This window comes from Panicum virgatum, chromosome 5N (assembly GCF_016808335.1).
Source record: "Panicum virgatum strain AP13 chromosome 5N, P.virgatum_v5, whole genome shotgun sequence".
In the NCBI taxonomy this organism is placed as follows: Eukaryota; Viridiplantae; Streptophyta; class Magnoliopsida; order Poales; family Poaceae; genus Panicum; species Panicum virgatum.
This window is the reverse complement of record NC_053149.1, coordinates 48,209,150-48,225,689: the sequence shown is the minus strand read 5'-3', so window position 1 is coordinate 48,225,689 and position 16,540 is coordinate 48,209,150. Positions and strand designations below refer to the sequence as shown.

Below are 16,540 nucleotides of genomic sequence, written 5' to 3'. Positions count from 1 at the left end.
TCTTTCTATTTCAAATTATTAATTATTTTGATTTTTCTAGATGCATTAATTTTTCTATGCATTTAAATATATATATATATTATATCTAGATGTATAATAAAATTTATATATTTAAAAAAACTAAAATAAATAATAATTTAGAATAACGACTAATAATTTGGGGCGGGGACAACATTCTGTTTGGTTCAACTACTATTCTTCTTTGCCTGCTACCACAATCCTCCTCTTTTCTTTTCCTTTTATATGGCTAGTGCCATGCATGCATCTTGGATCGATCATACCACAATTATTTGGCCCCTTTCTGTAACGAAATTTTTGTCCCCACCCCACCTTATTAAAAGGGAACAGGCTACCTTACGGCCGGCCTTAAGTTAGGCCCGCCGTATGGCCGCTCCTTTTAGGAAAAATCACTGATTACAGTTTCCTATTTTTGTAATCTTTCCACTTCGAAAAAATACTGTAGTTTCAATACCGAGTGTCCAAATCAAAATCCGATTACACAGTTGCACTCGTTTCAACAAGAGCTTCGAAACAAGATCCCACACCACTATATTTCGAATATATATTTTTTTATTTGAGAAAATGCTTTTTAATGTATTCTACTTTGCTTATGAATTTTTGCAAAAGTTGCTCATCATTTTACAAAATATTGCTTGACTAGTCTCCGTCTAGTTAAGTGGATATTGATGTTGATGTTTAGAAGATATCTGGGTGGTGTGATTAGAGGATGATGGCAAATAATTGTGTTGGCGATAGGTGGATGTGTTATTGCATGATCAGTGATAGGTAACTTTAGCAAGTTAATTGAGCAATTTTACTAATTTGTGTTGGCATTTTTCTAATCTATGTAAGCAATTTATGTGTATTTAAAAAATATTGTTGAAACATATGCAAGTAACGTCTTGTTTTGAAGGTCTTTTCAAAGAAAATACAGCTGTGCAATTAAAATTTGAATTTGACAGATGTTTTGAAAAACTACAAAAAATTTTAAGAGAGAGCAATAGAAACAAAAATACTTCTTCATGAACCGCTCTCTATAGATGCATGCGGCCGTGCAATCAAGTTAAAATACGGCCGGCCAGTAAGAAGTCTTAACCTATTAAAAGTGGTCGAAGTCAGACTAGAAGCTAGCAGTACCTGTGCTAGGCTGCTCGTGCTAGGCATTGTACTGTCGTCACTTCCCGCGCGTAAAAAAAATGTCTATCGTCCCGCGCGCTGAAACGGAACGGTAGAAGAGGTGTGCTGAACAACTCGCAACTACCACTCCACCCGGCCGGAACAACTCAATCACTACTCCCCTGCATTCCGTTGCCCCGCCCCGTGCCGTCCGATCTTATAAAAGGTCAGGCCATCCAGAGTCGGACTCTCTCATCACCACACCACAGAGCCCAGCGTTTTGCCAGAACCCAAGGCGGTTTTCCTGTTGCCGCGCTGTTGTCTCCGAGACGGTGGTGCAAGCGCGCGCAAGGATGGTGAACCTGGTGGAGGCGCAGAAGCCGCTGCTGCACTTCCTGGTCCGGAGGGCCGGGCTGCGGCAGCACACCGTCGACGTCGACGGCGCCGGCACGGTCATCACCTTCTGGGTGCCCAAGGACAAGGTGCCCAGGGACAAGCCCACCGTGCGGGACGCCACCACGCTCGACAGCAAGCTGCCGCCCCCGCCGGCGGCCAAGAAGAAGGACAGGCCCGCCGTCGTGCTCGTGCACGGCTTCGCCGCCGAGGGCATCGTGACCTGGCAGTTCCAGGTTCGCCGTCCGCGGCTCGTTTCAGGAGTCATCATGCATGCCTAGCTGGTCACAATCAAATGGCCGGTTTTCTTGTCCGTGCGTTCACTCATGTCGTGAGTCGTGACACACACACACAAACGCAGGTGGGCGTGCTGGCGAAGCACTACGACGTGTACGTGCCGGACCTGCTCTACTTCGGCGGGTCGACGTCGCCGTCGTCGGACCGGTCGCCGGGGTTCCAGGCGGAGTGCCTGGCGACGGCGCTGCGGAAGCTGGGCGTGGGGCCGTGCGCGGTGGTCGGGTTCAGCTACGGCGGGATGGTGTCGTTCAAGATGGCGGAGGCGCACCCGGACCTGGTGCGGTCGCTCGTGGTGTCGGGCTCCGTCGTGGCCATGACCGACTCCATCAGCGAGGAGGCGCTGGAGCGGATCGGCGTCAAGTCGTCGGCGGAGCTGCTGCTGCCGGAGTCCGTCAGGGGGCTCAAGGCGCTGCTCTCCATCGCCACCTACCGGAAGCTCTGGTTCCCCGACCGCCTCCACAGGGACTACCTCGAGGTGAGTGAGTGAGTGAGTGAGAATCTCCGCCGTGGACCTACACACTTGCCAGATCCATCATCGACGGCGTGGTGGTTTGCGCACGCATCGCAGGTGATGTTCACCAACCGCAAGGAGAGAGCGGAGCTGCTGGAAGGTTTGGTGGTCAGCAACAAAGACGCCACCGTGCCCGTCTTGCCGCAGGTACGGTTCGGTCACCGCCCCCGTTGACCCCCGGCGCTGCTCTGCCGATCGCGGCGTGCCATCGTAGGCAGGAGTAGTTCCAGCTCGTTGTCGGTAGCCATTTCGCCCGGGCTGGTCGTCTGGTCGATGCATTTTCCATGAAACATGGCGGCCCTCCCTACACATGAGCTTCCGTTCGAGAATCTTAGCCAGAACAGTGGAAAAAAAATTCCCTAGTAAGTGTATTTCCTAGCAAGCATTGATGGTCTTCATCAAATCTCTGAACCTGCACGGGCGAACTGGGAGGATCTTTCCTCGGCAAGTGCATGATGCAGCCTGCGGCGTCAATGCTTTGGCGTGCCTTCCTGAGCTCGCCGGCCCAGGCTGCACGCCTGCACCTGTACCGTGACCCGCTTGCCTGAAGAACTGGCCAATAATCACAGGATTGGAAATTGGAAATGGCATCCCATCAGAGGCCGGGAATGGCTCACCAGTCATGAATCGGTCCATGCCATGCCATGAACTCACGAAGTACTAGAAGTTAATGATCGATAGTATAGAAGTCCCTACTGTTTCAGTTGGTTATTACGCTTCAGTCTGACAAGCTGAGACGCTTAAATAACTTTGCAGAAAATACTTCTGCTGTGGGGGGAGAACGACAACATCTTCAACATCGAGCTCGCCAAGACAATGAAAGAGTAAGCTTGGGACCTGCCTGAATCTTATTACAATTCCTCCAGCACGAACCAGCGTAGTCTGCTTAACTGAGATGAGTTCTGATTTGGACCTGCAGGCAGCTGGGCGAGAAGACGATGCTACAGAGCATAAGCAAGGCAGGGCATCTCGTGCACCTGGAGAGGCCCTGCGTCTACAACCGGCTCCTCAAGGAGTTCCTGGCGTCGGTCACGGCCGCGGAAACCCCCAAGCAGTGACGACAGGGAGGGGAGTCTACCTACAACTACAACTCTGGAAAGGAAAAGAGGCTGCCAGCACCCAATATCTACTGTATTGTTTTTGTGAGAGCACGAGCCTAATAAGTGCAAGAATAGACGCATCGCCCCCTTGTACTAGTTTTTTTTGAGTTAAATACACCCGCGGCCCTCGAACTTGTCTTGAGGTGCCACTTAGACCCACAAACTCGTAAAATCGAAATCTGGCACCCTGAACTTGTTAAGTTGTGTCATTTCGGTCCATACCCCTTGACGTGGTGCCACATGATATAAATATATACAAAAAAGCTCCTCCAAATTAGCCATCTTGTCCTCCCCAATCCCGGCGGCCTCCCAACTCCGACGGACGCCCGCCTCCACCTACGCGTTGTCAGGCCCGGTGGCCGGCGGCCTCCATGCGCCTCTGGTCGGGGCGGTAGGGCACGGCCCCGCCCCTCTGCCTCGCGTGGCGGCGCAGCAATAGGGCAGACGATGGGAGCGGCGGTGCTCCTGGCGGATGTCTAGGTCCGGCACGAGATCCCATCCGCAGCATCTCCTATAAAGCCCGCACCAACCAACGGCGGCCAGCCCCCCGCCCAGCCGCGTCGCCATGGCTCTCGCCGTCCGCGCGCCCAGCTTCCAACCGCGGCCGGCCTCTGTTTCTGCGCCCCACCTCCATCTCCTTCCACGCTGCCGCCACCGCTAATGCGAGACCCACACCGGCGCCGCCGTCCATGCCTCCGCCGCCCCGCCCTTCACCGAGGTGTCACATCCCGGAAAATTTACCAAATAAAACACACGCTAAATATTTTTTTTCAAAATTTCTTTTCATCGTTGAGCTCAAAACCCTCATAAACCCCGAACCCCTTTTCCCGGAAAATCTTTTCATGTGTCCGATTTCCAACCCCGGCCCTTTCCCTGTTCGCCCTCGACCCGCGCGTCGCGCCCGACCGCGCACGCGTGCCCGACGCCGCGCGTGGCCGACCGGGCGCCGCGATCGCGGCGTGAATCTCTCCCTCTCCCTCTCCTTTTTCTCTCTCTCCCCTCCTTTTCTTTTTCTTTTTCTTTTTCCATTTTCCTTTCTTTTCTTTTCTTCTTTTCCTCTCTCCTTCTCTCTCTCCCTTCTTCCCTCTGCCGCGCGCACCGACCCGACCCCCCGCTCGCCTGCCCCGCGCGCCACCCCGGCCGCTTCCTGCTCCCGCACGCGCGTGCCCGCCTTGCTTCCTGCTCCCGCGCGCGCACCCCCGCCATGCACGGCCCACGCGTGCCTATTGCCCATGCGCTCGCCGTGCGCACGCGCCGAGCCCCTGCTCCACGTGCACCCGCCGCGCCGCGCGTCGCCAAGCAACAGCGCCGCCGCTGCCGCCACCCTGTGCACGCACAGCACTGCCTGCGCCGCTCGCAGCCTGCCCGTGCCGTCGCATCACCCCTGCCCCGCCCTCGCCGGCCGCGCCGCCACGTCCCGACACGAGCAAGCGGCCGGAGCGCCATTACTCCGCCCCGCACCGCCCGCCGGCCGGCCACCGGCGCACCCCACCCTCCACTGCCTCGCTTGCTCTATAAAAGGGGTCCCCGCACAGTTCTCCACCCCCACAAGCTCCACCGCCGCCCACCAACCCCTCTCCAGCCCCGCAGCGCCGCCACCATAGCCGCTAGCGCCGGCCACCGCTCGCCTCCGCGTCCCGACCTCCCTGCTCCACCCCGGCCCGAGGTAAGGGGGGGAATCGAACCCCCTCGATCCCCTCTCCCTCTTGCCCCCATCCCCGGCCGCCGCTGTCCCTCAGGGTGCCGGATTGGCGCCGGCGCCGAGCGCCCCTCCCTCTCCTCTGTTCTGCGTGGGGGAGAGGAAGGAGATGGCGATTATGCCCAAAACCCCCTCCCCTCAAATCTATTTGCTAAAGAACCCTTACCCTTTTCCAAAAAAGCCCTTCCTGTTTCTCCTTTTTGCAAACAAACCCTCCATCATTTAAACTTAATAATAAATAAACCCCTGCACCTTTCTAGTAGGCCCAAAATATTCTTAAAAATTATAACCAAGCCCTTTCTATTCCAGAAAAACTTACAAACAAGCCCCTGAACAATTAATTTAACCCTAAACACTTCGTTGCCCTATTATTTCATGCGCCAAACGACTTTGGATCAACCTAAAACTTTACCACGCCTCTCATAACATAGTTTTGTCCATGCCATTAGGAAACCACCTGAAAATATTCCTCTGAACTCCAAATCTTAATTATTTCCGAATCGAGCTCAACGATAAATTTTTTATTTCTTTTCCTGATTGTGTGTTTGTTTGTATGCGTCGTAGACCACGGTGTGAACGAAGGAGAGCCCGTTGACACGCAGTACTGCGAGCCAGCGAACGAGGACCAGGACCCCGAGCCCGAAGGACAGTGCTTCGACCAGGACCTCCCCGAAGGCTTCGAAGACGGCAAGTTCAAACCTGCCCTTTGATGCATGCTTTTGTCCTAGTTTTTATAAACACAACCTATTGGCCTATTTTTAGAAAATTGCATATATTTTGCTTGCTAAAAACACGATTGGATAGCCACTCCTTGATTTGTTATGATCATTCCTTGACCACCTAGATTAATGTTTGATTTTGTTTGGACGTTAGAACACTTAGGAGCTCATACTCAATACAACCTGTTTTATAAAAGGAAAATGTGTGAGTGTGTGGGAAGGGATAAAAGTAGATTTTCGAAAGATAAGTCTAGACGGGATGGATGGCATTTCGGTGTGAATTGTCGTTTGGTGTGCTTGTGCCCGTGTGGCAGAGCAAGGAAGGGAGATATCCATCTTGTCATCCCTAAGGACCGAGTTGGTGTTACATCTCACCTAACTCCACTATCGTGCAAACCACTCGACCGTTGTATGGGCAACGGCTTAGCATAAATCCCACTAGTTAGTCTGATAGCCACTAGGAGAGCTGAGAGCAACGGGTGACTAAGGAGAAGGGATAAGCCCCGAGTGACTTATGCCCCGGTTAAACATAGGTGAAAGGTCGATGACCCCTTGGTGCATTCCGTGATGGCTAGTCAGGTCTAGCTAAGGTGGGTAATGGCTTTGTTGGGATCTGCACCGACACTAAGGTGATCGTGTTGTGGTACACCACTTGTGGGTAAAGTTGCACACCTCTGCAGAGTTGAAACCTATTCGAATAGTCCGTGCCCACGGTACTGGGCGAGTTACGGTGTGGTCTCACAACTAGTGTTTACTTTGGGTTGGGTTGGCGTGAGTTGTTTTGGAGATCTGTCCGGCAGTTGTGCCGTGTGCTACGGCGAATGAGGAGTCCGGTAGCAGTCTTAAAACTTGGATCCCGTGCGGATCAACCCTTGGTGTTACTCGGTACAAGAAAAACTGGTTTCGGAAATATTTGCTTTCAAATGAACCCCTGCATAAAATATTGCTTTCTGCAAATCAAACTCTAACCTTATCCTTGAATTACACTGTGCATGTTACTCTGCTTATACCCCCTCCGTGGGTGTGGTTGGACTTGCTGAGTACGTTTGTACTCACCCCACTCTTTATTTTTACAGAAGAAGATCCAGACTTTGTACCCGACGACGTTGAGTAGGGGGTACCGTCCTGCACCCAGCCTTGCCTGTGGATTAGGGTCACCCGCAGGAGTTACCGCATAGCGCAAGACTCTGATGACTTCCTTTTTATATTTAATATCGTTGCGTGTGTGTGGATTGTAATCCTCGCGATAGTGGCGCTTCTCTGCTCACTACCGCGTAGAGTTGTACGGTAATGAACCATCTGATGTAATAAATGTGTCATCGGCCTCCTGGAACTGATGTTTGTAACATATTTAAGTCTTCTCTTATGAGGGGATGCTTCACGAGGCCACCTCCTCCTCGTGCTACCGCCATGACGCCTGGTCCTACACCGCAGCCGGCCTCTGTTTCCACGCCTGTCTTCATCTCCTCCCTCGTCGTCGCTGCCGCGAATGCGAAGCCCTGCGCCGGCACCACCGTCCGTGCCTCCACCGCCTCGCTCTTCAACGAGGCCAACTCCTCCTCGTGCTACCGCCGCGGCGCCTAGTCCGAAGCCGCCGCCGGCTCCTCCAAGCCCGCGTTGTCATCGTCCTCCGCTGTCGGAGCTGCACAGGCTCCTGGACGCGCTGATGGCTTACATGGCGAGGGTGCCGAGGGGGAGGGTGGCGCTGGTCGGGACGGGGCTCGGGGACCCCGAGCTGCTCACTCTCAAGGCGGTCCGGGCCATCGAGGCGGCGGACCTGGTGGAGGCGAGCGGCCGCCAGCGCTGGGAGGTAGTAGGGGCAGGAGAGGAGAAGAAGGCAAATTTGGAGTGGTCTTTTTGCATATATTCATGCCATGTGGCGCAATGTCAAGGGGTATGGATCTAAGTGGCACAACTTAACAAGTTCAGGGTGCCAAATTTCGATTTTACGAGTTCATGGATCTAAGTGACAACTCGGGACAAATTTGAGGGCCGCGGGTGTATTTAACTTTTTTTTTTTGTTAAATTCATTGCTGTTCAAGATGAACATACTCTACAAACAGAATTGCATTGCAAGGATCAGGGTCCTGGTAGATCGGTATTTCCATAGGGCCGGATATAACTCTTTCGATATTGTTCAATATTTCTTTATCTAAAAAAAGCTTGGTATTTCCACGAACTGGAGTTGGTCGCTCAACTGGAACGAGTTGAGTGGGATTTGTGTTCCAAGGTGGGTGGGATTTCCGGATTTGTGGATCAGTAGGCAGCAGCAGATTCGCTGATCGCTATTGGTGGGCCGGCACAGAAGCCCATCCCTAAATGCATGGTGGTAGTATGTGCGGGCAATACTAGTTGGGCTGGCGGCCCGCATGACGCGTTCCACCGCTGCGGGAGCGTGAGCGTGAGCGTGTGCGCCCCAAGCTCCACAACTTTTTGGACCCGCGCGGTTTGTTTTCTGCGATTAAAGAAAAATCCCAAACACGAACAGAATTGAAAAGTGTCGTACCTAGTTCTGTCCAGGAGGAATATACTCAGGATAGGATGTTAGTTTTTTTTATTACATAGTACAACTCAGATACTCACAACGCACATACATTTACCTCTGCACACGAATACAAATACTATCCCTATGTGTATTTTCAAAAATTAAATAAAAATTAAACTGATAAATTCTCGAGATTGATGAAACCACCATAGCCGTCTCCCTAATGACAGAACGCCCCCATGAGAAATCAAACCTACAACCTGAGGTGCTACTAAATTTCTTGTAACCACCATCCTTTCGCAAGATACGTGGCTATACTACAAGCGAGGAGCGAGGATAATATGCAACACTGAACACTCCATCTTAGAGATGCCCTGCACCAATAATAAATAAAATATTCCACCGTTTTTGCTTGCCACTAATTTAACCATTCTCCCCCTCGTCATCATCGGCGACATGCCTCTCGAACGCTACCCACCAAGGCGCATCCGCGCATCACTGATATCACCCCACGCCCGGTTAATTAACTAATCCGCTCCCGGCGGAATGGCAACTTCGCTTCACGCTGCTCCAAGGTGACTAACTAACTGGCCTCTCTCTGCAACCACCAATGGCAACTTGTGCGGCTGCGAAACCTGAGCCGCCGAGTCCCGATCACGCGAGCCTGGACGGAACAGCCAGCGGGGCATCTCGCGGATATTCGCCTCAATGCCCACCGGTAGCTCCGTTTCGGCACGAGGAGACCACAGCGTTTTGCCTCGTCCCGCGCGCGTCAATTTCGTGCCCTCGCTTTCGCTCTTCTCCACGTCAGCCGTCAGTAAAAGAGCAACTAGATTTTTTCTTTCTTTCAAAAAAGTGATAAAAAGTAAAAGAGCAACTACTATTATTTTGGGCCTGACAGATTTTACCGTTGCGAGGTTACCACGTTACCTTTCGCTATGCTTACACATGCATCTAGCCCTCTAAGTGATCAGGACTGACATTATATACATCCACTCATTCCGTCATGAAATGTAAAATAAATTGATTTGTACTCAATCAAACTGTTGTAAATTTGACCCAATTTATAAAAGAGTAATACTATTAAATGAAAAGGCAGAGCACCTGCTATTTTCCCTAAAAAAAAGAGGAATCGAAGTGTAATGCTATATTGAATATAAAAAAACAATTAGATCTATTATGAAATATATTTTCATAATTTACTTATTTGTTGTGTTGGATACTAATATTTTTTTCTACAAATTTGATCAAATTTAGACTACTTTGACTTATAAAAAAAGATAAAACTCTCACATTTCAGGATGGAGCGAGTATATATAATTATATATAACTCCAAGACATTTCTCCTGCAGCACCAAAATGCAGTCTCATAAATTTTTTTCTCCTTTTTCTATTTATATATAAAAAGCAGCTAGTACTAGTTCATAACTTTTTGGTGGCAATAGCTGTTGGCGGTGGTTCCGATGCAGCCTGCCTCCTCGATCATGTTGGAGGATGCGTCCACGGAATTAGACGTACATGGACATGGCACGCATCATGGTCTCTATAAATACAGGACCACATCGCACATGCTCCCGAACAACAAGCGCACGGCGGCACAGAGCGTGGCACGCCAGCCATGTCCACCGAGAACTAGACCCCTGCTACCCCGACCAGCCGGTGGTCAACCAGTACCTCCCGGTGTGGGCCAGGCAGCCGGGGTTCGGCCCAAGCCCGCCTTCAGTCTCTCCGCACTCGTCATTCTCCAAATTCACTCTTTAAATAAAATATTCTTGTTTGGTCATCGAGATTCTCTTCTCTATATTCAATTTCTCCGCGTTCATTCACTCTCTATATCAACTCTCTATATCAACTACCAGCCGCACGACAGATTTTTTTTATCTCTTTCTTTTCAACTTTTCCATTCTCTCTCTCCCCGCATCTGGTAGCCTCCGCGCCCTTCATCCTCCTCGCGCGCGGCTCCTCCCTGGTCCGAGCGGAGCTCGGCCGCGCCCCCCTCTCCGGTGCGGCCAGCGAGCTTGGGCGTGGGCGGGAGGCGGAGCCGTGGCGACCCTGCTGCTCCTCGAGCTCTCCTCGCCGCGGCCCTGCTGCTCCTCGAGCTCGCCGGGGCGGCAGGTGCGGCCTCCCTCCCCACCGGCGCCCTTCCTCCCCGGCGGCGGCGGCGGCCCAGCGAGGCGAAGGCGAGGCGGCAGTAAAAGCTCGAGCGCCGGGGCGACGGAGGAAAGCGGTGCGGCAAATCGAGCTTGGCGCGCAGCGAATCAAGATCGGGGAACGGTGAATCGAGCTTGGGGCTTGCCTGCCTGCGAGCTTGGGGACAGAGTGTATCAAGCTCGAAGTGGATCCAGGAGGAACCAAGAACTGCAGGACGACCCGCGCGGCGATGTGGACGAGAGCAGGGGCAGCGCTGCCGTCCCGGCCCGCGGCAGCGGCATGGAGGAGCGAGGGCGTCGCTGCCGGCCGAGCCCCTCCTCGTGCGCGTGGCCGCGCGAGCTCCTCCTCCCAAGCTCCTCATCCTCCTTCCCTCTCCTCGCGAGCGCCGGATCCAAGCATGCTCCCCGCTCCCCGGTGCTCCGGCCGGCCTGCCGCCGCGAGGGAGCAGGGGCCTCGCGGGGGCCCTCGTGCTCCCCAAGCTCCTCGTCCTTGGCTCCGGCCACGGTGTCCACGGCGCGAGCGGGGCTCGTCCTTCTCTTCCTCCCTGCTCCCTCCAGGCGGCGCCCCCTCCCATGGCGGCCGTCAGCGCGGCCCTCCCGCCCCTCCCTCGCCGGCCTTCCTCCCTCCCCTCCTCCCTCCGTCGCGGCGGGCCTCCTCGCGGCGGCAGCGGCGGACGCCTCCCTCTCTCTCCCAGTGCGAGGCTGTTGGAAGGTGCGGGACCCGCGGCCACGGTGGCGGCATAGCGGGGGCACGCTACCTGCGCTGGATTTGGCGCCCGGATTCCCGTCCGCAACGATTGCGTGCTCGATACAGAGCCCCGCTGCGGCGGTTTGGCTCTGTATGCGGTACTCAAGTACCGGATACAGAGCCCCGCTGCGGGCAGCCTCATATGGGCCGACGACGACGACGGCTGGCGTGGCGGCTCGCCGTCGTACGCCGCGGTGACGTACTCCGAGCTGAACGCCGCCGCGCAGCGCATGGCTCTCGGCCTGCTCGAGACCGTGCGCAGGGGCGACACCGTCCTCCTGCTCGCGGCGCCGGGGCTCCGCCTCGTCAAGCTCATCTTCGCGTGCCAGCGCGCGGGGCTCGTCGCGGTGCCCATGTCACCGCCAGACGCGTCCAAGCTCGGCACGCCCGCCGGCCGCCGCCACCTCCTGCGCGCCGTGGCGCAGACGAGACCGGCCGCCGCGGTCGCCGACGCGGGGTACATTGAAGCGGTCATGGAGTCCCCCGTCGCCGCGCTGAAGCGTCTGCGGTGGGTGCCGGTGGGCCACCTGGAGAGCCGCGGAGGTCCGGGCGACACGGCCGCCGCCGGTGGCGGGCCGGGGTACTACGGGGGATGCGCGCCGGGCGAGACGTACCTGATCCAGTACACGTCGGGGGCCACCGGCGCCCCGCGGCCCGTGGTGGTCACCGCGGGCGCCGCGGCGCACAACGTGCGCGCCGCCCGGAAGGCCTACGACCTCCACCCGGGCAGCGTCGTCGCGTCGTGGCTGCCGCAGTACCACGACTGCGGTCTCATGTTCCTCCTTCTCACCGTCGTCGCCGGCGCCACGTGCGTGCTCGCCTCGCCCGCGGCCTTCGTCTGGCGCCCGCGCCTCTGGCTCGAGCTCGTCGCCGAGTTTAGGGCCACGTGCACGCCGTTCCCGTCGTTCGCGCTGCCGCTGGTGCTCCGGCGAGGCCGCCCGGCGCACGGGGCGCGGCCACTCGACCTCGGGAGCCTGCGGAACCTTATCCTGGTGAACGAGCCCATCTACGAGTCGTCGGTTGACGAGTTCGTGGAAAAGTTCGGCCGTGCCGGCCTTGACGCGGCGTCCATCTCACCATCCTACGGGCTAGCGGAGAACTGCAAGTTCGTGTCCACCGCGTGGCGCGGGGCGGACGCGAAGCTTCGGAGCGGCCGCCAGCTGAGCCTCCCGTCGTACAAGAAGCTCTTGCCGTCCGCCAGGCTGCCGCCCCTGGTGGCGTCTTCCGGCGAGGAGCCGGAGATTGACATCGTCGTTGTCGATGGGCAGACCGGAGTGCCCGTGGAGGACGGCGTCGAGGGGGAGATATGGGTGTCCTCGCCGAGCAACGCGTCGGGGTACCTCGGGCAACCGTCGGCGAGCCGCGAGGTGTTCGGCGCCAGGCTGCCAGGGAGAGCCGGCGCGCGCTGCTTCGTGCGCACGGGCGACTGCGGCGTCGTGCGCGGAACGGAGCGGTACCTCTACGTGCTCGGCCGGAGCGCGGACGCCATCGCCACCGGCGACGGGCGGCGGCGCGTGCACGCGCACTACCTTGAGACGGCAGCTTTCGGCAGCTCGCCGGGCTCACTGAGGGGAGGCTGCGTCGCCGCATTTGCCGCGCCGTCGCCGTCGTCCGTCGTGGTCGTGGCGGAGCTGCAAAAGGGCAGAGGCAATAATGTGCATCCGAGCAGCATCTGCGACGGCATAAGACGAGCCGTGTGGAAAGAAGAAGGCGTGAAGGTCGGGCACGTCGTGCTGGCCGAAAGCGGCGGCGTGCCGAAGACTACGTCGGGGAAGCTGCTGCGAGGCTCGGCGAGGGAGATGCTCGCCGGCGAACTGATCCCCAAGGTTTTCGAGGCGCTGTACGACGAAGACGACAGGGGCGCCACGTGTGCACGGGGCGGCGGCAATGAGGTGGAGGCGCCCGGGACGAGCTGGGTGCCGGGAGAGGCCGGATCAGGGGAGGTCGCTGGCATGGTCGTCATGGCCAGCGGGAGTGCTAGTCAACGCCTGCGCTTGCAGTCATCTCTCTGAAGCTTGCTTGTACAACTGAACTGAGTGTCGTAGAGTGTGAATTGTGCGGCCATTTGAATTCATAGTTTTGCTATCATCTACGTAGTAGAACAATCGTTCTAGGACTTAAAAAAAATCTATCAATTTGCAAGTAATATACAGATCGACGCAAAAAACTCTTGTGTGGTCGTATAGCTTTAGTTTTTAATTTTTGAGAGAAGCTAAAGAATTAAAAGCAGATGAACAGGGTGCCTCTCCGCATTGTGCTCTGCACCGTACCACTCCGGCTTTGCTCCGGGCAATGTTCTCGTCCGCTCATCTCGGTCATTGGCAACTAAAAATAGGAGCCTAGGAGGGGGAGTCGCATCCTATATAAATGCGCGCGCGCGGTCGTTCTTCTTCATCCCAGATCAAATCATCAACAGAGTGCGGAGGCGAGTTAGAGGAGAAGCTCAACAATGGCGAAGGTTTCTAATACTTCCGTGGTTCTCCTAATGATGCTCATCGCGGCATGGAGGACGACGCCGGTGCTGTCCCATGCGAAGCCGGAGCTGGATTACGGGCCCGCGTACGATGAGATCTTCTCCTCGATCGATCTCCATTGCTACGCACATGGATCCAGGAGCAATTAATCTTGTGTTTTTCTTTGTTTCTTGGGGCTTGATTAGGCCGACGAAGGAGATCCCGGCGCCAAGCGTGGCGGTTAGCAAGGGAGGCGCGGTGAGCGGCCACAACCAGGCGGCCGCCGACGCCGCGGTTCTGCTGAGGGCCAAGGAAGAGATGGCGAAGCGCATGGTGAAGCACGTCGAGATCATCATCAACAGCGTGAAGCTCGTGGTCCAGCTCAAGGCGGCGCTGCTGATCAAGTCGGCGGAGTTCATGACCGCCATGGCCGGCGAGGTCTCGATGCACCTCACCCAGGTCGCCCAGGCGCACGCCCAGGCCGCCGCGACCAACTGCGTGGCGGCGCTCAAGCTGCAGCAGGAGATCCTGCGGAAGGCCTCCGAGAGGTGCAGGGCCGTCTCCCAGGACGTTGCCATGACGCACAAGGCCAGGCAGGAGGCCCTGAACGGCGTCGCCCACGACCTTGTCAAAGTTGCAGGAGACATTGCCGCCAGCATGAGGACCATGGCTGAGGCTGCCGCCGGTAATGAGTAATGACGCTTACTACTTGGTTTGTTCTCACACTTTTTTTTTGTGTGTCAATCATCGACATGACGATGGCTTTGCTTGTATTGTAGGGGTGGCCGGTGGGGTATCGATCGGCATCCATTTCCGTGCTGGCATCGACGCTCACGCTGGTGCTAAAGCTAATGCGGCCGCTGCTGCTGGTGCTGGTGCTGGGGCCCAGGTTAGCGGCGGGGCTGGAGGGGAAGCCGTGGCAAGCAAGGGCGCCAGCATCAGTGCAGGCGGTAGCGGCGATGCCGGTGCCGTTGCCGGAGTCGGTGGCGATGCAGTTCTTTCTGGAGGCGCAACCAAGAGCGCCAGCGCAGGAGGATACACTGGCGGCAGTGCTGATGCTGGTGCCGGAGTCGGTGGTGATGCCGCTCTTTCTGGAGGCGCAAAGGTCGGCGGTGGCGTCGGGGGTAAAGCTGATGCCGGCGTCGGCGCTGGTGTCTCGGGAGGTGCTACAATTGGTGGCGGTATCTCCGCGGGTGCTAAGATCGGTGCTGGAGTAGGAGGCGGCATTGGTGCGGGTGGTAGAGCTGGTGCTGGTGCTAGAGCGGGTGCGGGCGCGGGCGGTGGCGCTGGCGTTGGCAGCGGCGCTAACATTGGCGCTGGTGCTGGCATATCTGGAGGAGCTAGAGTTAGCGGTGGCATTCGAGGAACCGTTGGAGGTGGAGCCAAAGTTGCTGGCGGTGCTGGTGCTGGTGCAGGTGGGATTGTTGGTGGCGGTGCTGGTGCAGGTGGGAGTGTTGGTGGCGGTGCTGGAGGATACGCCGGCGGAAGTGGTGGCGCCAGTGCTGGTGCTGGAATTGGCGCGAACGCTGGTGTCAACGCAGGTATCGGTGCTAAAGTTAGCGCGGGTGGTAGCGGTGGCGCGAGTGCTGGTGCGGCTATCTCCAAGGGTGCCACCGTCGGTGGCGGCGTTGGAGGAAGCGCTGGCGGGAGTGGCGGTGCTAGTGCCGGTGGTGGTGTCTCTGGAGGCGCCAAAGTTGGCGGCGGTGTCGGAGGAAACACAGGAGGGAGAGGCGGTGCCTACGCTGGAGCAGGCGGCAGCGGCGGCGCCGGCGCCGGCGGCAGCGCGAGTGTTGGTGGGGGTGCGGCAGCTGGTGGTTCAGTCGATGCTTCTGGTGGAGCAAAGGATGGCGCGGAGGCTACCAAGTTAGCCGGAGGCGGAGGGGATTTTGGTTATGGTTCATCGGCCAAGGAGCTCTAAACAAGAGACGGCCACAACAATAATATCTTTACAATAAGCTCGGTTTAAGAGCTTCCTGCTTCCTTTTTCCTTTTTCTTAATGCATATACTCCAATGTCTATCAGTAGTGTGGAGGCAACATTGCTACTCCCCTACTAGACATTACACTAACCTATTATTATGATCAATTTCCTTATACGCTGCCACCAAGAAAACTCGCAATCCCTCATATGCCATCATTGTATCTGTAACACGTGGATCCCTCCACAGTCACTGACAGTATAACATGTGGGTCCCTACACAGGGCGCGTTTAGTTCCCAAAAATTTTCACCCAAAAATTTTCATCTCTCCTTTAAACACATGTATGAAGCACTAAATGTAATTAAATAACAAAACTAATTACACAGTTTGGATGTACATGACGAGACGAATCTTTTAAGCCTAATTAGTGTATGATTAGCCATAAGTGCTACAGTAACCAACATGTGCTAATGATGCGGTCAAAGGCCTCAAAAGATTCGTCTCGCAGTTTCCAAGTGAGTTCTGAAATTAGTTTTTTAATTAGTTTCCAAAAAATCCTCCCGACATCTGGTCAAAGGGATGATGTGACAACCAAAAATTTTTGGTTTTGCAACTAAACGCGCCCACAGTCGCTGACAGTGATGAATAAGGGATTTAGGATTTAACTAATAGTATGTAAGGAATTTTTCCTGTTATGTACTATAACGAATAACAATGCCATGTAAATGAGAATTGCTGAGATTGATATTTTTTCCACGGTAAATATATCTATGTAACATTCTCTAGTTTTATGGATTAAAGGTGTTGTTTCGTACTTCCACATTATTTTCATTACTACATATAAGTTTTGAGAACATCAATATAAATGAGACACACACTTGCAAATTCTAGAGGTTTGAAGCAAACATCCAAACAACACATTCTTTCACTTTTCATTCCAAAATGTAAGG

At 55.3% G+C, this 16,540-nt stretch overlaps 3 protein-coding genes across 3 annotated transcripts; all 3 read left to right on the top strand.

Annotated features, from left to right (window-relative positions):
- The first annotated feature begins 1,362 nt into the window (after window positions 1–1,362).
- On the top strand, window positions 1,363–3,633 carry LOC120676221 (epoxide hydrolase 3-like). The gene is made up of 5 exons (XM_039957452.1): window positions 1,363–1,745; window positions 1,871–2,281; window positions 2,375–2,464; window positions 3,074–3,141; window positions 3,237–3,633. Exons 1-5 carry the CDS (start codon window positions 1,470–1,472, stop codon window positions 3,373–3,375), a joined length of 984 nt encoding a protein of 327 aa, XP_039813386.1. The 5' UTR covers window positions 1,363–1,469; the 3' UTR covers window positions 3,376–3,633.
- Window positions 3,634–7,501: 3,868 nt separating this feature from the next.
- LOC120674878 (putative fatty-acid--CoA ligase fadD25) lies at window positions 7,502–13,338 on the top strand. The gene is made up of 2 exons (XM_039955982.1): window positions 7,502–7,645; window positions 11,215–13,338. Exons 1-2 carry the CDS (start codon window positions 7,502–7,504, stop codon window positions 13,228–13,230), a joined length of 2,160 nt encoding a protein of 719 aa, XP_039811916.1. The 3' UTR covers window positions 13,231–13,338.
- A 329-nt stretch (window positions 13,339–13,667) lies between these two features.
- LOC120674877 (glycine-rich cell wall structural protein-like) lies at window positions 13,668–15,589 on the top strand. The gene is made up of 3 exons (XM_039955980.1): window positions 13,668–13,777; window positions 13,878–14,356; window positions 14,451–15,589. The coding sequence occupies exons 1-3, from the start codon at window positions 13,668–13,670 to the stop codon at window positions 15,587–15,589; spliced, it is 1,728 nt and encodes a 575-aa protein (XP_039811914.1).
- Window positions 15,590–16,540: the final 951 nt, after the last annotated feature.